Source organism: Mytilus edulis, chromosome 7 (assembly GCF_963676685.1).
Source record: "Mytilus edulis chromosome 7, xbMytEdul2.2, whole genome shotgun sequence".
In the NCBI taxonomy this organism is placed as follows: domain Eukaryota; kingdom Metazoa; phylum Mollusca; class Bivalvia; order Mytilida; family Mytilidae; genus Mytilus; species Mytilus edulis.
In genome coordinates, this window is record NC_092350.1 from 65,448,886 (window position 1) to 65,475,669 (window position 26,784).

Here is a 26,784-nt window from a genome sequence, read left to right on the forward strand (position 1 = left end):
CTTTCTGCCCTCAAGTTTTCAGATAAATCCGACAACCCGTTGTTGGGTTGCTGCCCCTTAATTGGTAATTTTAGGGAATTTTTGCTGTTTTTGGTTATTATCTTGAATATTATTATAGATGGAGATAAACTGTAAACAGCAATAATGTTCAGCAAAGTTAGATATACAAATAAGTCAACATGACCAAAATGGTCAGTTGACCCCTTTAGGAGTTATTGACCTTTATAGTCAATTTTTAACCATTTTTCGTAATTCTTAGAAATCTTTTACAAAAATCTTCTCCTCTGAAACTACTGGGCCAAATTAAACCAAACTTGGCCACAATCATCATTAGGGTATTTAGTTTAAAAAATGTGTCCGGTGACCCGGCCAACCAACCAAGATGGCCGCCATTGCTAAAAATAGAACATAGGGGTAAAATGCAGTTTTTGGCTTATAACTCAAAAACCAAAGCATTTAGAACAAATCTGACATGGGTTAAAATTGTTTATCAGGTCAAGATCTATCTGCCCTGAAATTTTCAGATGAATCGGACATTCCGTTGTTGGGTTGCTGCCCCTGAATTGGTAATTTTAAGAAAATTTTGCTGTTTTTGGTTATTGTCTTGAATATTATTATAGATAGAGATAAACTGTAAACAGCAATAATGTTCAGCAAAGTAAGATTTACAAATAAGTCAACATGACCGAAATGGTCAATTGACCCCCTAAGGAGTTATTGTCCTTTATAGTCAATTGTTAACAATTTTTATAAAATTTGTTAATTTTTACTAACATTTTCCACTGAAACTACTGGGCCAAGTTCATTATAGATAGAGATAATTGTAAGCAGCAAGGATGTTCAGTAAAGTAAGATGTACAAACACATCACCATCACCAAAATACAATTTTGTCATGAATCCATCTGCTTCCTTTGTTTAATAGTCACATAGACCAAGGTGAGCGACACAGGCTCTTTAAAGCCTCTAGTTTTACTCATCAGCAATTGCAAAGCTCAAGGCACCAAGGTGTCGTAATGATGTGTCTGGGTAAGGTGACAACAGCTGCAAAAATTTTAGAACTCTATTTTAACTTCTTTGTTCTTTATTCTGTTATTTATCAGTAATTCCCTAATGAGGTTATTATAAAATATTCTAGTATGTTCTTTTAGGAAAGGCACACATTATTCTTTGTGAAAAGCATCTAATTGAAGTAGAGACTTTGCAGAAACTTACATGTGCATTACATTGATAAATACCGCTGTTTGAAAATTGAGAAAATATACGCCAAACCGGCTTATTGTACCCGGTGCCGAGGAATCACAGCTAACCTGGTACCCTACTGTTAAGTTGTTTTAATTCCAAAATGTAGTTATCAAATTTAAGAAACCGACACTGTTAAACGCAAGTTCAACTGAGAGACCAGAAAGTTGACATTAAGGTTCGCTCAAGAGTGAAGCAGGACAACTGGAGACTTTATTTGTACAGGTATAAAATGTACAAATAAAGCAAGTCACGATTATTTGATTGTCTGTTACATTTGTTTGTGTAAAATAAACATTTGGTTGGCTATCCTATCTATGATTGAAGTCCCCAGTTGAAGGCAGATATATATATATATATATATATAAGTCTGAAAATTACACCAAACAGTGTTAGAGTTAGATTTTATACTGACAAATTTTTGTCCGTCCCTCAGCGGGATTCGAACTCACACCTTTGATACACTACAGCACCAATCGCTTAGCCTCATGTCCAACGCTCTAGACCACTCGACCACATCCGCTATATAAAAATATAACTTCAATAGTCGTAGTGTTACCTTGTCACGGAAGGTGAATCTAGAGATAGACATGAGACACGTGTTTTTTAAGCGTGTGTAGATGTTATATTATAATTTTCATACACAATGTATTTATTATTTGTCAGCAATCTAACTCAACAATTTTTATATATCATATAGGATCATGATTCATTTCATTATACAGTCACTAGAAATAAGTATATTTTACAAACAAGTCTAAACAATATATATATATATACATAAGTACGTCTGAGTCAGTGACAACCCTACAACAGATGTATCCATCGGATCGCCATCAATGATGGTGATACATGGCTGTGTACATAATGTATATACAACTCGTCTAAACATCAACCCAACAATGTTAGATCTGTAAATTTGCTTTCGCAAATTTTTGGCTCTTCCCTCGCCGGGATTCGAACCCATGCTACTGTGATATCGTGACACCGAATCGCCTGCACTGCAGCCGTCCCGCTAGACCACACGACCACCTGGGCTCTCAAAATAAAAGAGCTTTCGGTGGCCATATGTTACCTTTCCACGTCAGTTTTAATCTAGCGGCGTACTACAGTACATGATATATAAGGCATGAAGATGTTATTGTTACAGATCAGCTAAATTATCTATAGTAAAGGATCCTACAAATTAATGTAAGATACAGTCACAGAAAATAATTATATTCATAAGTACGTCTGAGTCAGTGACAACCCTACAACAGATGTATCCATCGGATCGCCATCAATGATGGTGATACATGGCTGTGTACATAATGTATATACAACTCGTCTAAACATCAACCCAACAATGTTAGATCTGTAAATTTGCGCAAATTTATATGCAAATACGTTAATGAACTACAGCATATATACTATAAAATGAAAAAATGTTATAAACATTTATTAAGAATAATCATGACTAAGGAATTTTCTTCATCACAGGAGATTCCTAACAAAGTGGAGAATATAAGTTATCTACGTTCATATCCGATTATCAGATTGAACAACATTAACAAACAGTGCCAAATAGTTATCAAAGGTACCAGGATTATAATTTAGTATGCCAGACATGCGTTTCGTCTACGTAAGGCTCATCAGCGATGCTCATATCAAAATATTTACAAAGCCAAACAAGATCAAAGTTGAAGAGCATTTAGGATCCAAAATTACAAAAGTTGTGCCAAATACGGCTCAGATAATCTATGCATGAGTTAAAAAAATCCTTAGTTTTTCGACAAATTCGAAGTTTTGTAAACAGGAAATTTATATAAATGACAAGAAAGACAGCGAGGGAGGCTGCATTCAGAAACGGATTTAGGGGGAAGAGTAGAGCCTCGCCCTATTAAACTACATTTATGGTTTATGTTAAGACTTTTAACATATACCACTCCAAACGTTGTCTAGTTTGCCCCCACTCCCTTTATCTAAATCCTGGATCTGCATGTTGCATGTGTAAATTAAAAGGCACTATATGATACCTATCACCTTATAAACAAGTAACAGAACATGTTTAATTGTTTGTTGGTTTTTTTTGGTGTTTTTTTTTTTAATTTCAGGCTTACAAAATGCTAAAAATATTGTGTTTTGTCAACAAAATTATCCAAAATATGCTAAATTTGGAGCACGATAACGTACTCTTTTCTAAAGGTTCTGTTTTACTGAGCATAAATGCTTGAAAAATACTAATTTCGAACCAACGTGTCAGGGGCAAATGCATTGATCGTCCAAAAAAGGATCCGCCACTGTGTATGACCGTTTTGACATATCATATGATATACTAGTATATCATCGTATTACTTTTCACCAAAAGGTATCAAGGTTTATACACATTGATCTTCTTGATCAGAGATTGCGGCCAAAATCATAAATCAAACACTGGTTTAAATCAAGAACAATTGGACAAGCATGACCAAAGCTGACGTTTCGAAATAAATAATGCATTCTTTATAATTTTATGAGGTGACCCCGTTATTCAAAATAATTTAAGCCAAAACAGTTTTGTTTTATATTAAAAGTATTTAGTTTTATAACTACTCCTATTAGCAATTTGTACTATGTTGGCCTGATTATCAACTTCAGAATATTGAGACAAATTATAACCCGTCGTGAACCTTCTCCTTTTATCCTATTTTGTAAACGTCGACTCATATTTATTTTGTAAATGCGAAATCGATTTTTTCGGTCTAGTAATTTCTATTTGTAGTAACTAATCGTCTCGTTTATCTCAACATCACGCAAGTTTATGTTTTGGAAGCAGTATGTAATTTTAATTTGGAAAAGACATGTTTATGGCTGTTCATATGTCAGTCTGCGAATTTACTACACATTCACTATTCATCATTTAAGGCTCAATTTGACATGTAGGGTATGTTTGTTCTAAATTATACTAAAATCATTATTGTTGTCAATTTTAAATGTTAAAGTTACTATGATGACCTTGATTATTTTCAGAACTTTAAATTTTTAACATTTTATTTACCTGATTATTTTTATAATGGACATTAAAACTAGGGATGTCAACTCGGTGAAGATCTACTAATCGATTACTCGTTGGATTTACCGAGCGACACTCGAGTACTCGTTCGCTAAATCATAAACAAAATGGAAACACAAAATTATACTCATTTTATGTATCGTATGTCGTTGTTTTAGGATCGTAAAACCCTCAACAGTAGTACTTAGGACTAAATAGTCCAAGGCAGTTTATACCATAATTAATAGCTCATTTGCATTTACTACATGTATTAATTAAGCTGGAAATAATCTAATTAAGTAATTTATTAATTTCTATACAAGAACTATAACTCAAACAACCGTATTTAGGAACCGTAAAACAACACATTTAATGACCTACAAAAGGGTGATGAATAAAGCTTACTAATGCCTTTAATAATTTTAGGAGGGTCGATACAGGGTGCAACAAATTTGTGTTGATTTAAAAATATTATCTTGTCAACTTTCTTTGACTTAGCGATTTCTCAAATTTGTTAGTTAACTAACAGTCCTGCTGATGAAAATAAATGATCTGACGGTACAGGGGTGCGGGAGTGAAGAGTGTAAAAATGCTCTTCTTCTTATATCCTTTATGTATTTCTGTTTGGAGTAATGCTAGCTAAACGCAAACATTTGAATCTTATTCAAATTTTTATTAATATTGATTAATATATAATTTCTCGGAAGGCACTCTCTATAAAACATTTTTTTTATTTAAACTAAAGGATTATGTACCCTTGTGTTGATTCAATAGTATTGACAATACTAATCATATGGACATTTTATAGAAAATCCACAGCCTTTTTCCTTGTACCCACATATTTGGCAATTTGATGAATGATAGATATAGGATTATTGCATGCAGTGCTAGCCTGAATTCCTTAAAACAAGTTTATTAATGTAGTTATTGGTTAAAACAAATAAAAATGTGGACTTAATCAAGTACACCTTTTAGGGTGCGCTCGACTTTAGTGACTCAACATGAGGTATTTTGGAATTTACAGGTTGGTTAGAACTTTTAGTAGAAAAAAAAACCACTTGCACATCATAGAAAAACAAGTATGTTATACACATATCCTCAGTGATTGATATAATCTTGCATCCAGTTCATGTTAAGTTATGGGCATAGAAAACTCTAGAGGAAAGAACCGAATACAAGATAATATCTATACGTTTCAGAAACCAAACTATGCACAATGCAATGCACAAGAGCTCACTGGATAAAGTGCGCAGTTGTTTCTTATACAACTACTCTGGAGCTCATAAAATTAAGCATTATAATCAACATTATTGTCATCCGAGATATATAATCTTATTTTTACCATTGTAATGAAAAAGTAAGCACAGACATACCAATACACTTGATTGTTATACGATGATGATTGATGTACCCATATTTTGACTCTTATTTATTGTGTCTGTTTAGTTTACGCATCAATGTAAATATAACGGAATTTGATGAGACTGTCATCAAAGTGAGAGGGTTAGCGCTATAAAACCAGGTTTAATCCACCATTTTTTAAAATTGAAAATGCCTGTACTAAGTCAGGAATATGACAGTTCTTGTCCATTCGTTTTTGATGCGTTTTTATTTGATTTTGCCATGTGATTATGGACTTGCCGAATTGATTTTCCTCTAAGTTCGGTATTTTTGTGATCTTACTTTTTGACCTATTTGACCTTTCCCTTAAAAATCGATAAAGCGAAGGAGTGTTCCATCAACATGATCCCATGGTAATGCTTTGGTTTTTTTTTTAATGTTTTCTCGTACTCATCAACCCAAAATGCATACATGTAATACCAATATTAAAATATGAATATAAAAAACAAATCCACATTTTGGTACTTATGGGTGGGAGAGGTGGGAACTTATCAAGATTCTCATCAACCCAAACAGGCATTAGGCAATATGTATTGCCTGACCAAACATAGCCCTTAAACCAACCACCACTTGGATATTGAAAGAATGAGGATGTATCACATGTACTTCCGCCAAAGATATCAACCAATGAGGTTATACACATATCCTCAGTGATTGATATAATCTTGCATCCAGTTCATGTTAAGTTATGGGCATAGAAAACTCTATAGTCCATACAGCATATTTGCAGGCCAATCTCAAATTACACCACTAGCAAGGCTTTCCCCGAAGTAATAGTATTCCCAATACTCAAAACAAAAATATCTTTTAACACATTTATTAAATATTATTCCTTAATTACTTTAAAACACTTCTAAAAATTTCAAGATACATGTACACAGTTCTGTATAAATACTTCATAATCCAATAAATTCTCATGAATGTGACCACATAGACTTTTAAAGTTCGAGTTAAGGCAATGAAATCATATCAAAATGAACATTGTCATTTTTAATAACATCTTCGGCATATGGAAAGCTTGACCATAAAGCTGCTTCCATCAATTATTATTATTATTTCTTTGTTTTTTTTTAATACCGTGCCATATTGACTTCTTTTGCCTTTCTCAACACAGACATACATAATTTAGTGTTAATATATCCGTATTTTTCCCATTCATTCTATTCACTTTTATGAACAATTAAACAGACCGCTGAACGCGGACCTCGACGAAGACACCTCATAATTCAATACACATCACTCCGGTAAATAACAATAATATCAAGTGACATGTCACACTAACTAAATTATTTCACTTTCTCAATATTTCTTTTCTTTTCTAACAAAGTCTTTAAAGCATTTTTATCAGTATGTACGATGTAATTATCAATGAAAAGTGCACAACACTCAAAAGAAACAAAAGAAACTATTTACGCTATAAACAATTTATTATTCTCCTTTCAATTACAGGTTCCCAAAATGCTTCTACATTTCAATACATCGTTGTCAAAGCCTATCCCAGCACCCCAACTCCATAGATCATAAGGTGTTTCGAACATCTATTTAGACCAATTAGAATTAACTAATTGATCATGGCCATGTCCATCGTCAGGAGTCCAAGCCATCGCATAGTGTCACTTATTATAAAAATACTGTAATTTTTATTAGGGGCTCGACACCTCATGATCTGTCTGACTAATATTTTTCTATACTCTATATCTACTTAACCTTGTTTATCAATTTAACGAACAAAGTATCTAATCTATTTTCATAGTCTGCAACATATTAATTATTCAGAGTTGCTGATGTTACTATGTCTTTCAAGTTTTTATGCCTACGGAAAGCAAACAGAGGTCTTTTATCAAATAACAGTTTTGCCTCTTCGTCATCCTTTAATTTATCCCAGTGTTTTAAGATATTGTTCTTTATGTGTGATTTCTGTCTTGAAAACACTGTGGAGAATACCAAGGGAGGCGACTGTAATACAGATTTGGGCTTTACCATTAATGTGTCTATTCTTTGTTTTGCAGTCACTTCCTGCATAACAGTTTTAATTTCATTTTTTGGATATCCCCTTTTAATAAGGCGCTCAGAAAATAACGCATATTGTGTTTGCAAATCTACTGGATCGTTCGTAAATCTCTTAAAGCGAAGCATTTCTCCTTTAATTATGCCTCTGAAAGTAGAGGATGGGTGGCATGAGGATCTCTCTAAATACTGATAATTTTCAGTCTTTTTTCTGAATGTCGTGAGGTCTAAGATTCCTGTTTCTCTAAATCTTAGACCTTTGAATACCAGCACATCTAAAAACTGCATTTTAGTTTGTGATTTCTCGTGTGTAAATTTTAGAAGTGCATGTTGTCTGTTAGCATGTTCAAAGAATTGTGATATTTCATCATCTGTACCTTCATTGTAAATAAAAAAGCCATCGTCCCTAAACCTGTAGAGACTTGATATTTTCTGTTTATGTTGAAAAGTCCTTAAAATACTATTTAAGACTTCATAAACTCTCAGATCCGTAATTTCAGGTGATAAACTATTACCCATTGGAACTCCAGTTGAAGTTTTATAAAATTTACCATTGAACATAAATTCATTATTTTCAAGAACTATCGTAAGAAGTTCCAATATATATCGCAACGGAGGCAAAAGTATCGCATGTTTACATTTAATTATCGTAGGCCAAGCATGCTTGACTGCGTCAATCATTTCTACATGGGACATATTGTTGTACATTTCTTTTATGTCAAAACTGACTAAGTAGGCGTCAGGTTTTACCTGCAATTTCTCAATAATATTTATAAATTCTAATGAGTCCCTTAAATGTGTTTCTTGTTTTAATACTGCTGGAAGCATGAATTTATCCAAATACTGCCCTATTCTCTCTAAAACAGTACCCGATAATGAAACAATAGGCCTTCCTTGAATTCTGACATTTTTATACAGCGTAGGATTCTGTTGAACGCTTTCTATTAGTTCAGGATCAAGTTTGTGCAATTTAGGCAGAAGATACAACCTTCCTGGTTTGAGATCTCTCTTAGCAGAAAGATATTTAAAGGTGATTTCATCCATGACCCCTTTTCTATGCATTTCAAAGATAATAGTATTGATTTTCTTGTTAGTCTCTATTATGTTTAATTTTGCAATTTCCATGAAGTGAGTAGCACTACTTAATTGCCTCAGACCTCCATATATATATATTCTGTTTTATCCCAGATCACTGTGGTGTTATTTTGTCAAATTGTCAAAATGCATCTGGTAAACGTGTTAGTTTATAAAGCAATGAATGGTGATTGGTTGCAATGTCTAGGAGGGATGTTCTCCTCTTCCCCTTATTTAGTTTCCTAATGAGTAACTGATATCTGATTGGTTGGTGAGTTCATACAGGCTTGATAAAGAATCAATATTACATCAAGAAATGAATTGCACACTGCCTTCTGGCGATTTCCTCCGATCTGTAAGCATGGCTAACAGACACTTTAAGAGAGCGAAAAAAACAAAAAAGGCTATCATGAAAAAGGCCTCCTATCAGAAAATAGAAAGATATAGATTCGCTCTCTCAAGAGGAAAAAAATCAATTGAAAAAGCACGTGAATATGTTGAAATATTCACCACTGTAAAAATAAAAGACGATGAGATTTTGTTACTCAGTATAGGATTAAAATATCTACCGTCTCCTTCGACCAAATTTGCAAAATCTAGTATTGCATCAGATTTCAATGAATTTGCAAGAAAACTAAGATGTAAATATCATTTTGACAAGGGTGAAATTTTTAAACGTCATCCCTTTATAACAAAATCTGGATATGAACCGGTTATGCAGGAAGTGACTGCAAAACAAAGAAAAGACACATTAATGGTAAAGCCCAAATCTGTATTACAGTCGCCTCCCTTGGTATTCTCAACAGTGTTTTCAAGACAGAAATCACACATAAAGAACAATATCTTAAATCAATGGGATACATTGAAGGATGACGAAGAGGCAAACATTTTATTTTATTTGATAAAAGACATCTGTTTGCTTTCCGTATGCATAAAAACTTGAAAGACACAGTAACATCAGCAACTCTGGGTAATTGATATGTTGCAGATTATGAAAATAGTTTCTAAACTTTGTTCGTTAAATTGATAAACAAAGTTAAGTAGATATAGAGTATAGAAAAATAAATAACAGATCATGAGATGTCGAGCCCCTAATAAAAATTACAGTATTTTTATAATAAGTGTCACTATGCAATGGCTTGACGATGGACATAGCCATGGTCAATTAGTTAATTCTAATTGGTCTAAATAGATGTTCGAAACACCTTATGATCTATGGAGTTGGGGTGCTGGGATAGGCTTTGACAACGATTTATTGAAATATTTGAGCTATTATCACGCTGTCAGCCTGAGAATTGTTTAGTTGACATCTTGTTGACTTTATGATCTCCTCGTACCACAATAAAGTGGTTATTTGGTGCATTTTGAACACTGCTGCAATTTCCTGTATTTGCTTATTCACTGGAGGAAATATCTATCATCAGCAATGCTAAAAAATCGGGGTTTTACCCACATCGTCTCAAATTGCAATCTGACACTTTAAGGGCAGTCCCACCAGTGATCTGTTATGGCTTTATATTTTATACAGTTTTATAAACAAACTTGAATTACATAAATGCAACTAGCGATGGATATGATTTAACTGAACTGTGTAACATCAGATAAGTCATTGGAAGAAGATAAAACATGTAACGTGTGCCTATACACTTCGTTAGTGATGTTTTTTGACAAACAGCTGTAAAGTGTGTAAATAAAAGTGTAATATCTTATCAGTTCTTGAGTTACGCTTAATTTATAGATAATTGATAGAGCAGAACAAAGAAGGTTAGTTTATCAATGAACCCAATGTAATTATGATGATAAACAAATGTTTACAAATATATCTTTATTTAAAGTTGAGAAATAAAACCATCAAAGATAATTTTTGATATTTGTTTACGATAAGTGGTCATAATTAATACGTTATAATTAAATGCAACGGTTATTATCGGCAATAGCAATTATAGTGCATTGATAATGTGTTTTTCATTTCTGTCAAAATAGATATTAAATTTGAAAAATATCTATACCGAAAGGTTTAAGGGTTGATTAATTATGTCAATTTCATGTTAAAGTTGTAATACATACATGATAATACAAGGAAAGTAAATGTAAAAACCAATACGTCAGAGATTTTTTAGTGAGAGGAATAAGTTGATAAGAAAGTGCTGAGATTTGCAAAACAAAAATGTATGGTTTTTGATTGTCTGATAAATTAAAAAGTCAAATTGTCAAAATGCATCTGGTAAACGTGTTAGTTTATAAAGCAATGAATGGTGATTGGTTGCAATGTCTAGGAGGGATGTTCTCCTCTTCCCCTTATTTAGTTTCCTAACGAGTAACTGATATCTGATTGGTTGGTGAGTTCATACAGGCTTGATAAAGAATCAATATTACATCAAGAAATGAATTGCACACTGCCTTCTGGCGATTTCCTCCGATCTGTAAGCATGGCTAACAGACACTTTAAGAGAGCGGTTTGAGCAATATTTACATGTTCGTGGGTTTTTAAATTCGTGGATTTTAGTGTTTTTGAAGAAAAAAAAAAGAAACATTATAAAAAAGAAGGTTACAAATAGTCTGGATTGAAGGAAATTGCAAAGTAAACATTGACCGTGTAAATTGTAGTGATAACACTAATTAACCCATGCTAAAGTGATCAACGGATTAAGGACCATCAAAGGTGTTAATGAAGTCATAAACATGTCACCTTAAGAAAACAGTAACATAAACAAATGCCATAAACGTAAATTTAATTATCAAATATTTCTTATCAAAATCAAGCACAGCATGATATCATTATTTCGCATATGTACGAGAACAATGAGGATATAAAATGAACACTTCATCATACTAGCATATCAATACCGGAAATCTGACTTTTATCGATCAAAATATTTTTTATGAGAATTTAAAGATCAAAAGTTATGCAGTTTAGGTTACTAAAGATTAAATGGGTATAATCTTGCATGCGGTTGTAGTTCTGTGACTGCCATTAAAGTATTTTCAGATTTGGCGTTATTCAATATATTCTCTAGATCATATCAGTATTCAAACCTTCCGATGGGGATCTGTCCGTGTCTTGATTTGGACAATGGTTGTTTTATTTCGTTGGACACTATAATTCGTGGATAAAGTCATCCACGAAAACCACGAAAATTGGTACCCAACGAATAAAAGTACTTTCACAGTATGTTGCAGATTATGAAAATAGTTTCTAAACTTTGTTCGTTAAATTGATAAACAAAGTTAAGTAGATATAGAATATAGAAAAATATAGAACAGATCATGAGGTGTCGAGCCCCTAATAAAAATTACAGTATTTTTATAATAAGTGTCACTATGCAATGGCTTGGGCTCCTGACGATGGACATGGCCATGGTCAATTAGTTAATTCTAATTGGTCTAGATAGATGTTCGAAACACCTTATGATCTATGGCGTTGGGGTGCTGGGATAGGCTTTGACAACGATTTATTGAAATATTTGAGGATGTATCACATGTACTTCCGCCAAAGATATCAACCAATGAGGTTATCTATGTTTCAAATTTTATAGCCACAATCTCTGTATTAAAGGCTGTGGATTTTCTATAAAAATCTTGGTTGATTTGCCACAAAGTACTCTTTTTCTATTAAATGCAGTGAAGCAGTAAATAATGATACTTTGCATCAAGTTTCCCTTTAGTATATGTACAAAAGGGCCTATCTCTATCATTTATTATATTTGTAGTTTTGATACAATTGAAGTTTGAAAAGTTGGTACAAAAATGGCTACAGAAGGGGTCATAAACCTTAAGAAAGTAACAACATTCTAACAGGAAACCGATTAGTCGAGTATCCATTTGGTAATCGATACTCGGTACTACCGAGCGATACTCGAATATTCGAGTACTCGTTGACATCCCCAATTAAAACAGATTCCATATGCCATGATTCGAATTGTACGGCACCCGTTGTTCTCGTTTTAAATATTCACTAGACAGTGTTGATGCCTTTCCTTTTATAGGGGTTTCGTTTGATTGTCATGTTGTTTTCTATTTTTCTACAAACAACGATTATCAGTTCCCTCTCATATGATTCCGGCGTTTTTAATGATATTGTGAGTTAAAGAAAGAAATAGGTCATTTTCCTTCAGATACACATGCTAACGTGTAACTAATCTACTACGTATAATATGTATTGTCGATTTAGGCCACACCAATTTTATTTCTTGTTCTACGGATTTTTTCCACTCCAGAAATTGGGGCGAGCGAAATATTTGGATATTTTACTTTTTTTAAAGATTCTTTTGGCGAAGCTTGAAAAGTACGACCAGCGATTATAACCTTTTTTGTAAAACATAAAATCACAGGTTCTGCAATTAATTTATCAAAATAAGATGGTGTGAACATTTATTTACCAAATTTTCGTTAACTATATTAATGAGACAACTCTCCACAAGACAACAAATGAAACAGAAATTAACAACTATAGGTCACCATACGGCAACAATGACAAAACCCATACCGCATAGTCCGCTATAAAAGGCCCCGAAACGACAAATGTAACAATTACCGACCGTGCAAGGACTGTATAGCCAGTCGAGATCGTTAAAATCTTCCATTTGTTGTATGTAAAAACTAACGGCCTAACTTGTGTACACTTGTAATTGCAGCTTATTTGTGAACTCTTGTATTACTGTTACTTTCTGCGGACATCAGATCTTCAACTGAATAATTGAATAATTATTTCACTGAACTGATTTAAATGATCTCCAATGAATTGTCATAGATGTCTTACCTCTTTTACTGGACATCACTTATATCATAACTTGCAACACGACGGGTGTTTTGCAAGAAGCAGGAACTACTAATAATTTCGGAACATCTGAGTTCACCCCATTTTTTTGTTGTTTTTTGAGAGGTTGGGGGGGGGGGGGGGGGGGATGGGGAGGGGTTTGTGCTGTTCGTTGAAGTGTGTACTTATTTTAGTTTTTTTTTTGTGATATAATCTGTTTGTCTGCTCCGTCGTTTTGGAATTTTGGTTCCTCAATTCTTTTCAGCGTTAAAATTGTCAATCAATTTTCCCGAATTAAGTTAAGAGGGGTGGGGGTTGGGGTGGTGGAGGTAGGGGTGGAGGTGGGGGTGGGGGTAGGGGGTAGGGTTTCAGCGAAAAAACTATGTGAATTAAGTTTTTTGTCCTTCATTTTTATAAATTAACTGTTTTCAAAAGTATGAACTATTCGAAATACTAAGGATTTTCTTATCCAAGCCATATATAAACCTTAGCCGTATTTGGCACAACTTTTTTGAAGTTTTGGTCCTCAATGCTCTTCAACTTCATACTGGTTGAGTTTTCTAACTATTTTGATCTGAACGTCACTTATGAGTCTTATATTGTCGAAAAGCGCGTCTGTCGTATCAAATGATAAGCCTGGTACCTTTGATAACTATTATAAGCAATTACGAACGAATTCCTTTCTCACAAACACATTGAACCACGAAAGAAAGGGGTATACAATACGATTTTTAATCATAAATTTAGTTTCTTTTAGACAACGGACAACCAAATGACAATATACAGTTAACATGTATTCTTGATTATTAGCTAGACCACATCAATGTGCACTGACCATGGACAATGTAGATATATGCATGATAACACTTCTGGTTTGTTTATTAGTCTATTGGACAATGTGGTTCAAGATTAATTGTGGAAGAAAATTGAAAGGTACGTTTCCTATCACCTGTTGATAAAAGACGGATAATTAGTTTACGGAAAATTGTATAAGATGTATCTTTTCAAACTATATCAACGGAATTTTGATAACAAGCCATCATACTAAATGCCGGTGTAGAAACACGATTATAAAACACACTCTCATGTAAATTTGGTACCATTTATGTTGCAAAATGGGAAGACCATTATCATAGTGTACTTTTAGTGTATTCAAATTAAATTGAAACACACTTAAATGAAATTTATGTTAATGCGATGAGACACAATGCTCAACAACATATAGGAATATCAGAAACACATTATTTTGGTAATATGAATTTCAATGTCATTCTCTTTTTTACCAGTCTCTATCTGGTTAAAAGAGAATAAGACGTGGCATTCAGGAGAAAACTACAGACATAGAAATTCATGTAATGAGCAATTTAATAGACAAAAAGAACAAAAAAATCTGAAGGCAATTCCCTATATAATGTAAAAATTGTTTAACGTAGAAAATATGTGTTAAACTGAGTAGCGTCGTAAGGGTAAGTAGTTCTTTTCAAACAATTTCACAAGTAGTGATGTGAATGTGAATGTGAATGTTGAACTATTGTAAAAAGGCGTGTTCGATGATAAGGAATGAAATGTATGGTCAATTAAAATTACGTACTGCAGATACTTGTCACAAATTGACTTTGGACGAAAATCAAAGTGTATAAAAAGGAAAGCAATGTGTAAATGTATCATTTGCTTACTTAAATATCTAATTACAGGTGTAGAAAGAAAGGATTTACCAAAAGAATTGATATCCCGGAAAAAGATGACTTATGACCGCTTAGCGTTGAGTCAGCACTTAAAAGATGTATCGCAACAACTCGCAAGTAGTCCAAAACCTTTAATAGCAAGAGGTAAAAAGTATTATACTAACTTTAAAAACTGTTGGGTTCATTTATCGTTCGAATATACTAACTATCATATTGGTATGATATTAGGAAGAAAGAGTAAATTTGTTCACTTGATCATGTATATTTAATTTGTGTTGTTGTTCTTTAGATTACATACCAACATTGAAAATGTTTGTTTATGTAAGAATTTGGAACCCAATAAACGTTAATAGTTTTGGATATACTAGTTTTATCAACATATTTTGAATGATTTTATGAAAGGTTAAATGACAAATCACCTTCATAAGTTATCTTTTATATTTTGTTTAGCGTCTGATTGTTCTGAAAGAGGCCCACTGTTAAAATATGTTTTTTTTCTAAAATTCTGTCACTGTATGTCATGCATTCGAAATTTATTACTCGGATGAGTCGAACCTTGAACAATTCGAATAAACGAGGTTCGAATTAATTTATTGTATTATTGAATACCTTAAACTTGTATTTCATAATATATGATTTAGAATTCAGATTTCAAGGGAACTTCAATTCAGACTTGAAAGCATACACCGAAATGGATAGCAAGAAAAAGGGTACGTAATATTTATCATATTATTTAATCATCATAATAAGAACGCTAACACAGATCCACTTTCAACACTTTCCCAGCCTCTCCCTAATAATATAAGTTACATGGTATACCTTATACGCCCCATATGGAATTTACTGACCCTATATGTATCGTATTAGGTCACTAGCACACCGTGTAACGAATTTATCTTACTGACCATCTTCACAAGTCATGTGGTATTTTAACAAGTGGCCTATCAAAGTCATCAAGTCTTCAATACTTAGTATTAAGATCCTACTTCAATTCGTCTATACAGAAAACAAATGCCAACAATAACATATTTTTACATATATCTTTTTAATTACTTTTCGAATGTATTTCAATCGTTCATTACATGATTCAATTTCTTTGTCTATTGAATCCTTTTAGAGTTTTTTTTTGTTTTGAAAGAGAAGTAACTCTGTTATGCCAACAATAACAACTTGTTAGCTTTATGTTTTATGAACTTATTTCAATCATCATCAATTTATTCGTCAGTTGAATTCTTTCAGATTTTTCTTCAACACCGTGTTTTTTTTTTAAAGGGTTGTGGCATCTGATTTGTTTTGAAAGGGAAGTAACTTCTTACTAACCCGATATGGTAACTAACCATGTATGGTTTAGGACACCCTATATCAAATATGCATAGTCACCACGTGTAGTCCTTTAACCAATCATATCTCTATAAATCTATAGGAGGTAAGATAAGAATACCTACCACATAGCGTGTTTATAAATAAATACGAGTTCATTATAACCTTTATATTGGAGTTTATTATAACCTTTATATATTCATTCATTAATCATAATTCAAAACAAACGAATTTGAAAAATAACATGGGGGTTAAATCAGGTGCTTCTGAATGGTAAGCATTTCCAGCTCCACATGTAGATTTTAGGTATGTTTGATTTATGAATTCTATTACGTCATAGGTGTCATACCACCAATTAAAAGTCCCTATCTGTTTAACCAAATTTTGCAATTTTCACAGCTTTCTAAATATTGTACCTTAAGTTTAACTTCATAGAAACTAGGTATATCCTGAATCGTTCAGGTGTCACCTTTCTGCATGCCAATTTTCAACATACATTCAAAATCATATAAGAAAGACGAGAGCTTCCGAAAGGAGGTACCACTAAAAATAACCCATGGTTTTCTGGAAATCTTATATTAGTATACTATGGAGCGCATTAATCCTCAATTTTTAATGCAAACTCATAAACAGGTAAATTTTGGCTTAAAATGGTCTTAATATATTTCTCTTTCAACAAAACTTTCATTTCTGCAAATTTGTTGGTTAGTTTAGGTGAACAATGACATCAAATGCACTATTTTTTGTCCGAGTAGGCCTTCTTTCACATACGTTCTAAATTTGAGGGAGTAATTGGTGGTGTGACACCTAAAGAGACAAAAAAAGATGATTAGAAATCTTTTATTTTGCTTTATTCTTAATCCTTAGTCAATTTGAAGTTAAAAACAGCCTATCTGAGCATTATGCGACTTATATTAAAAATTTCACAGCTCAATTTAAACTGACTGTAATGTATGACTTTGATAGAAAATTCTTGAAAATTTCATTTTGGGCTATACAGGAACATAAACTTTCAATATCAAGATCATTGTTTGCTGATTTTTTTCTTGTTTGTTCTACTTCTTTAAAGACTTTCAACAATTTTTGCAATGAATTTAGTAAAAAATCCAAGGTATTGAAGTGTCAAGGAATATTGACCCCTCTTTTTTTCATCTGGTGTCAGTAAAGTACTACAAATTGATCAGAAGAGCAGTCATGGTCATTTAACTGTGTATATTTACATCAGTTAATAAAATTTAAGACATAAAAACTTCATTTGGAATAATAAATGGTACTTTTGTGAGTCTCTGCAGTGCTTACATTAGGCTATGCTATCTGCCAAGTACATAGTATGACGCAATGATATAAGGGGTAAAAATCAAATAATTTCATTAAATCTGCATGACAAAATTTGTTTGGCGGTAGTAAACAACTTATGTTTCAATGTTTAACACCACAGAATAACTTTCTGTGCATTTATAACATTATTTAGGAATTTTTTTTATAAAAGCATATTGTCAGGATGGGAAAAGCTAAAAATAGCACAAACTCAAGTTTTAGGCTCTAAATTTGCAATATGTGACATTTTGCCCCCAAAAAGATTGAAATGTGGCTACTATTATGTCAAATGATCAGTTAAGACAAAAAAAAAAAACAATTGTTTTCTGATTTTGATGTTTCACCGCATTTTGCTTTAAGGTGTCATACCACCAATTAAAAGTCCCTATCTGTTCAACCAAATTTTGCAATTTTCACAGCTTTCTAAATATTGTACCTTAAGTTTAACTTCATAGAAACTAGGTATATCCTGAATCGTTCAGGTGTCACCTTTCTGCATGCCAATTGTCAACATACATTCAAAATCATATAAGAAAGAAGAGAGCTTCCGAAAGGAGGTACCACTAAAAATAACCCCGGGTTTTCTGGAAATCTTATATTAGTATACTATGGAGCGCATTAATCCTCAATTTTTAATGCAAACTCATAAACAGGTAAATTTTGGCTTAAAATGGTCTTAATATATTTCTCTTTCAACAAAACTTTCATTTCTGCAAATTTGTTGGTTAGTTTAGGTAAACAATGACATCAAATGCACTATTTTTTGTCCGAGTAGGCCTACTTTCACATACGTTCTAAATTTGAGGGAGTAATTGGTGGTGTGACACCTAAAATCCCTCCGGGAATTAAATGAGATAGTGTTTGCGCATGAATTATTTCTCCATTTGTTTGCGTAGTTCGAATACGACAGACTTAATTTATCATGATAGATAAAATTATTTATTTAGTCAAAATTCTTCATATCTCCGAAGTTGACAATGAGTGATAACACAAACACGCATATCATCGTTATTGATATTTATATTAATATAGTTTACGATAACTGTCAGAAGTGGGCTATTTTGCCTATTTACTGCAGCCCGCGAAAAAAAGAAAAAATATTACTGAAGAGGAAGATTTTCTTTCAAAGAAAAGTAATCGCAAAGGAAGATGTCTCCAGCATAATAGATGCAGATATACATATATATATATATACACCTTATACATTATGTATCAATATAGTTAAAACTTGTGACACTTGAAGAAGGCCATTTGTTGAGCCGAAATATTTGTCAACACGATTTAATAACAACATTTTCGTATTATAACATCTTATATCAGTACCGTTGTGCAAATCTTTAGACTGATATAATTTTTTCCTTATCTGCATAGTATCGCCTATTTTAGACGATCCGGTACATAGTAAATTTGCTGGTTGGTCTTTTCTATAGACTTTTATATATTATATATATATATATATATATAAATTTGCGATAGCAAATTTACAGATCTAACATTGTTGGGTTGATGTTTAGACGAGTTGTATATATATATATCTAAAGAAGTTCTTCAACAGTGAGCAAAGCGTTCGATGCCACGTGTGGTACTTTGAACCGCAAATCTCACAACAAAAAAATATTTTTTGGTGTTGACAGTAACATACTTATGGAAATCCATACAGAATTATCAGAAAAAGGAAGACGATATATTAGATTCTTTGAATAAAAAGGTCAATACATTGAAGTGAAATCTAACGATTGAACAAAACGAACTGTACTAGTCCGTTTCGGATGGGAAAGAAGTTCTCACGAAATATTACACCCGTCACGTTAACAATGATAAACTATTGGGAAAAAGGCTTGTTCCATGAGAAATAAAAGTCTATCGTTTGTCTGGTACTTCAAGAACTTAGTATAGACCAAATGACAATAAGTGTCATTATAAACTTATTATAGATCATTGATTTAATATTATTATATTTAATTACACTTGCAAAAGTATTAACCTTGTCTTGAAATTTTTTATAAAGGGGATAGAATAAATGACACATTCAATCTTCTATTTTATCTCTGCACGATTTATAGAATATTTACGTTGTAAACTATTTTGTTTACTGTTTCTGCAAGTTCCTATGACAAGTGAATGTGCGCTTATTCTAATTATCGTGTTACGTGTTATCTTATATTTGTTTTTTGAAAGCTCAAGTGAGGTTATAAGTCAAATGCTGATATTCATCAGTTTCCTACCTGTTAAAAGCGATTTTGGTATATAATCAAAGAGACGAAAACTAACATAAATACATACAGCGAATAACATAATCTGAAAGAAGGCAAAGACAATTTTGAGTAACATATGTCACGATTTTTGCCAAGATATAGTTTCAGATATTGGTCTTACAACGTTGACGTCAAATGTTTATTTTATGACAACATATGTTATTAACTTGGTGTTACAATGTTCATATTTTTAATTACTTTAATTACTGATGATTCAAGGAAATACTAAAGCATGTTAAATAATCATGATTATGTTTCATACCATAAATATTGGCATTGCATAACCTTTGTTTTTGAAAATAAATTGCTTCATTATGAAAACAATTGTTTACGAAAATTAATACTACATTATTATGTATAAGGCAAGAAATCGGCATCGATCATGTTAACTTAGTCATATTTTAAAGAGGTTGTCCTTTATTTGTTCGCTTTTCTACTTTACTTCAATCTGAATAGTCATTCCAGTACTTAAAAAAATAAAATCTATGTCTCAACATTTATCAAAGTTACCAGGCTTATATTTTGATACGCCAGACGCTGATGAACACACAACATACTTACATAAAAAAAATTTCATTTGACATATAATTAATGTCAATTTTTGATTAACTGGTTTGTCTTTTTGTTGTATTTGTTTTAAAAAGACTTCCCAATATTAACTTATAACACTAAATATTCTGGTTTACATTTAATATGCGACAGACCTACAGTCAAAAATCATGCGACACTGGTATGAACATTTGAAACAATGTTTAAAGCAAAATTTAAAAAGTAAGATACAAATAAAAAACAACAAATATAGCATCATTTGAAAAAAAAATCTGAACATGGAATGGTGATGTTTATAATGATAAACTATTGTGAGAAAGGCTTGCTCGATAAAAGCAAGAAATTAATTGTATAAATATGACTGCTTTTATTGTTTAATTACTTAATAGATGCTGACAAAATGGATAGGATTAAAGAAACTTCACCCAGATCAGAATACAACTCATGGAGAAGGCTAGCGCGTATGAATGAAGGTAATTTCAAACTTGCCTTGAATTGAAGAAAAAAGAGTTAATTGATTACTGATTTAATATTATTATATTTAATCATATTTTGGAAAATATTAATCTTCTCTTGAAGATTGTTTTAAAGAAAATAATATAAAAGGATAAAGATTAAATCTTTTACTGTATCTCCGCAAGATGTATAGAATATTTACCTTGTTAAAGTTTTTGCTTACTGTATCTGCCAGTTTCAAAGGCAAGTGAATGTGCGCTTATTGTGTGAGAAGTGATCTCTCATATATTATCCTTTTTGGCATTAAAAATACCACTGAACGTATACGTCAAGTGTTGATTTCAGTACAACATATGTTATTGACTTGTTGTTACAATGGTCTATATTTTTAGTGACTTTAATTACTGATGAATCAAGGAAATACTAAAACATGTTAAATAATTATGATTATGTTTGTTGCCATAAATGTAAGCAACGCGTAACCTTTGTTTTGGAAAATAAATTGCTTCATTATGAAAAAAATCGTTTACGAAAACTAATACTATATGTCAAGAAATCGGCATCGATCATGTATACTTAGTGATATTTTAAAGAGGTTGTCCTTTATTTGTTCGCTTTTCTACTTTACTTCAATCTGAATAGTCATTCCAGTACTGAAAAAAATAAATCTATGTCTCAACATTTATCAAAGATACCAGGCTTATAATTTGATACGCCAGACGCGTATAACAATGTTATTATAATACCCAAATAATCAATAATCTGTAATTTTAGACTCGAGTTTGTACCATATGAAATAAAGTTAGGTGCAACAGTATTATGTACTTGTTGGCATGTTAAACGTTACCCTTAAGTTGCAATTTTTAGTTTAGGGCGCTGATGAACACATAACATACCTACATCAAAAAGTTTTTATTTGACATATAATTAATGTCAATTTTTGTTTAATTGGTTTCTCTTCACGTTGTACTATTTTGAAGAAAGGCTTCCTAATATTATCTAATAACGCTGAATATTCTGGTTTCCATTTAATATGCCACTGACCTTCAGTCAACAAATTATGCGACACTCTTATGAACATTTGGAACAATGTTTAAAGCAAAATGTAAAGAATAAGATACAAATGTGTATAAAAAATCTAGCATCATTTGGAAAAATAACTCTGAACATGAAATCAAGAACCTTCAATACATTGAAGTGAAATCTAACGATTGAACAACACGATCTGCACAAATCAATTTCAGAAAAAAAGGAAGTTCTTGTGACATATTACACGCGTGATGTAAATAATGATAAACTATTGTGAAAAAGGCTTGTTCGATGAAAAATAGAAATTAATTGTTTCAATATGACTTCTTTAATTGTTTGAATACTTAAACAGATGAAGACAAAATGAATAGGTTTAAAGAAACTACACCCAGATCAGACCACGACTCATGGAGAAGGCGAAGGCGTATGAATGAAGGTAATTTTAAACTTGCATTTGAATTTGAGAAAAAAAAAGAGGTTTGGTGTTGATGAAGTTGTTCAACAAAGAGACGAAATATCAGAAATTCCATCAAATATTATAAAACAAAACCGATTCCGCCCATACTTACATTTCATTATATAGTTTTCAGTGGTGGACATTAGTCTGTCCCGTATTATTTTTAAAAGAAATAAGTAATCATCACGATTGTTTGTATTTTTTGCGTCACGGTAAATTTCGAAAATATATCCACACGTTAATTATAATTTAATTTGAATCTAATTTGCGGTCATCGATAAGCAAACCATCATTGTATGATCTTTGATCGGGGTTTTGTCCCTTTGACCTATTCCCTTTTTGTTACTAATTTTTATTTACGTCATTTACAACTGCATATCAATAGTTATATCATGGTCTCAAATTAATATCAATTTACATATCAGCGGTTATTTTTTATACGCATTTTGATGTATATGTTGAAAGTTGTCCCTCATTATTTCTCATTAATTCCAAATGTACAGTATACATGACATATACAACATAACATTTACTTTAAACAAAACATGATGCATAACAACAGAAACATAATGTCAATGAATGATATGCTTTAAATACAAATAACTAAAAGTGTATTTTTGTCAAGTATTTCAAAAACTGTAGCATAGACGAACTGACACTAAGTGCTATTATGAACTTCCAAAAGTTAATTGATTACTGATTTAGTATTGTTATATTTAATCATATTTTGGAAAATATTAATCTTCTCTTGAAGATTGTTTTAAATAAAATTATATAAAAGGATAAAGATTAAATCTTCTACTGTATCTCCGCAAGATGTATAGAAAATTTACCTTGTTAAAGTTTTTGTTTTCTGTATCTGCCAGTTTCAATGGCAAGTGAATGTGCGCTTATTTTTTGAGAAGGGATCTCTCATATATTATCATTTTTTGCATTAAAAATACCACTGAACGTATACGTCAAATGTTGATTTCAGTACAACATATGTTATTGATTTGTTGTTACAATGGTCTATATGTTTAGTGACTTTAATTACTGATGAATCAAGGAAATACTAAAACATGTTAAATAATTATGATTATGTTTGTTACCATAAATGTTGGCAACGCGTAACCTTTGTTTTGGAAAATAAATTGCTTCATTATGAAAAAAATCGTTTACGAAAACTAATACTATATGTCAAGAAATCGGCATCGATCATGTATACTTAGTGATATTTTAAAGAGGTTGTCCTTTATTTGTTCGCTTTTCTACTTTACTTCAATCTGAATAGTCATTCCAGTACTGAAAAAAATAAATCTATGTCTCAACATTTATCAAAGATACCAGGCTTATAATTTGATACGCCAGACGCGTATAACAATGTTATTATAATACCTAAATAATCAATAATCTGTAATTTTAGACTCGAGTTTGTACCATATGAAATAAAGTTATGTGCAACAGTATTATGTATTTGTTGGCATGTTAAACGTTACCCTTAAGTTGCAATTTTTAGTTTTGGGCGCTGATGAACACATAACATACCTACATCAAAAAGATTTCATTTGACATATAATTAATGTCAGTTTTTGATTAATTGGTTTCTCTTCACGTTGTATTTCTTAAAGAAAGGCTTTCTTATATTATCTAATAACACTGAATATTCTGGTTTACATTTAATATGCCACAGACCTTCAGTCAACAAATTATGCGACACTCTTATGAACATTTGGAACAATATTTAAAGCAAAATGTAAAGAATAAGAGACAAATATGTATAAAAGATCTAGCATCATTTGGAAAAATAACTCTGAACATGGAATCAAGAACCTTCAATACATTGAAGTGAAATCTAACGATTGAAAAACACGATCTATACAAATCAATTTCAGAGAGATAAGAAGTTCTTGTGACATATTACACGCGTGATGTAAATAATGATAAACTATTGTGATAAAGGCTTGTTCGATGAAAAATAGAAATTAATTCTTTAAATATGACTTCTTTAATTGTTTGATTACTTAAACAGATGAAGACAAAATGAATAGATTTAAAGAAACTACTTTTAGTACACCCAGATCAGACCACGACTCATTGAGAGGGCGAAGGCGTATGAATGAAGGTAATTTTAAACTTGCATTTGAATTTGAGAAAAAAAAAGAGGTTTGGTGTTCATGAAGTCGTTCAACAAAGAGACGAAATATCAGAAATTCCATCAAATATTATAAAACAAAACCGATTCCGCCCCATACTTACATTTCATCATATAGTTTTCAGTGGAAGACATTAGTCTGTCCCGTATTATTTTTAAAAGAAATAAGTAATCATCACGATTGTTTGTATTTTTTGCGTCACGGTAAATTTCGAAAATATATCCACACGTTAATTATAATTTAATTTAAATCTAATTTGCGGTCATGGATTAGCAAACCATCATTGTATGATCCTTTATCGGAGTTTTGTCCCTTTGACTTATTCCCTTTTTGTTACTCATTTTTATTTACGTCATTTACAGCTGCATATCCGTAGTTATATCATAGTCTCAAATTAATATCAATATACATATCAGCGGTTATTTTGTGTATATGTTGAAAGTTTTCCCTCATGATTTCGCCTTAATTCCAAATGAACAGTATACATGACATATACAACATGACAATAACTTTAAATAACAAAATGGTGCATAACAACAGAAACATAATGTCAATGAATGATATGCTTTAAATACAAATTACTAAAAGTGTATTTTTGTCAAGTATTTCAAAAACTTAGCATAGACGAACTGACACAAGTGCTATTATGAACTTCAAAAAACTAATTGATTACTGATTTACTATTATTATATTTAATCATATTTTGGAAAATATTAATCTTCTCTTGAAGATTGTTTTAAAGAAAATAAAATAAAAGGATAAAGATTAAATCTTCTACTGTATCTCCGCAAGATGTATAGAATATTTACCTTGTTAAAGTTTTTGCTAACTGTATCTGCCAGTTTCCATGACAATTGAATGTGCATTTATTGTGTGAGAAGTAATCTCTCATATATTATCCTTTTTGGCATTAAAAATACCACTGAACGTATACGTCAAGTGTTGATTTCAGTACAACATATGTTATTGACTTGTTGTTACAATGGTCTATATTTTTAGTGACTTTAATTACTGATGAATCAAGGAAATACTAAAACATGTTAAATAATTATGATTATGTTTGTTGCCATAAATGTAAGCAACGCGTAACCTTTGTTTTGGAAAATAAATTGCTTCATTATGAAAAAAATCGTTTACGAAAACTAATAATATATTGTCAAGAAATCGGCATCGATCATGTATACTTAGTGATATTTTAAAGAGGTTGTCCTTTCTTTGTTCGCTATTCTACTTTACTTCAATCTGAATAGTCATTCCAGTACTGAAAAAAATAAATCTATGTCTCAACATTTATCAAAGATACCAGGCTTATAATTTGATACGCCAGACGCGTATAACAATGTTATTATAATACCTAAATAATCAATAATCTGTAATTTTAGACTCGAGTTTGTACCACATGAAATAAAGTTAGGTGCAACAGTATTATGTATTTGTTGGTATGTTAAACGTTACCCTTAAGTTGCAATTTTTAGTTTAGGGCGCTGATGAACACATAACATACCTACATCAAAAAGTTTTTATTTGACATATAATTAATGTCAATTTTTGTTTAATTGGTTTCTCTTCACGTTGTACTATTTTGAAGAAAGGCTTCCTAATATTATCTAATAACACTGAATATTCTGGTTTACATTTAATATGCCACTGACCTTCAGTCAACAAATTATGCGACACTCTTATGAACATTTGGAACAATGTTTAAAGCAAAATGTAAAGAATAAGATACAAATGTGTATAAAAAATCTAGCATCATTTGGGAAAATAACTCTGAACATGAAATCAAGAACCTTCAATACATTGAAGTGAAATCTAACGATTGAACAATACGATCTGCACAAATCAATTTCTGAAAAAAAAGAAATAATGATAAACTATTGTGATAAAGGCTTGTTCGATGAAAAATAGAAATTAATTGTTTCAATATGACTTCTTTAATTGTTTGATTACTTAAACAGATGAAGACAAAATGAATAGGTTTAAAGAAACTACACCCAGATCAGACCACGACTCATGGAGAAGGCGAAGGCGTATGAATGAAGGTAATTTTAAACTTGCATTTGAATTTGAGAAAAAAAAGAGGTTTGGTGTTG

At 31.7% G+C, this 26,784-nt stretch overlaps 1 protein-coding gene across 1 annotated transcript in view; it reads left to right on the top strand.

Annotated features, from left to right (window-relative positions):
• The first annotated feature begins 3,995 nt into the window (after positions 1 to 3,995).
• The window catches only part of LOC139482002 (golgin subfamily A member 6-like protein 6), a 36,684-nt gene continuing 13,895 nt past the window's right edge, over positions 3,996 to 26,784 (top strand). The window contains exons 1-8 of the mRNA XM_071265635.1: positions 3,996 to 4,033; positions 14,299 to 14,421; positions 15,183 to 15,317; positions 15,815 to 15,883; positions 21,004 to 21,087; positions 22,452 to 22,535; positions 24,568 to 24,660; positions 26,650 to 26,733. Coding sequence (XP_071121736.1) covers positions 14,325 to 14,421; positions 15,183 to 15,317; positions 15,815 to 15,883; positions 21,004 to 21,087; positions 22,452 to 22,535; positions 24,568 to 24,660; positions 26,650 to 26,733 — 646 coding nt within the window. The 5' untranslated portion in view covers positions 3,996 to 4,033; positions 14,299 to 14,324. The remainder of the gene's footprint in view (positions 4,034 to 14,298; positions 14,422 to 15,182; positions 15,318 to 15,814; positions 15,884 to 21,003; positions 21,088 to 22,451; positions 22,536 to 24,567; positions 24,661 to 26,649; positions 26,734 to 26,784) is intronic.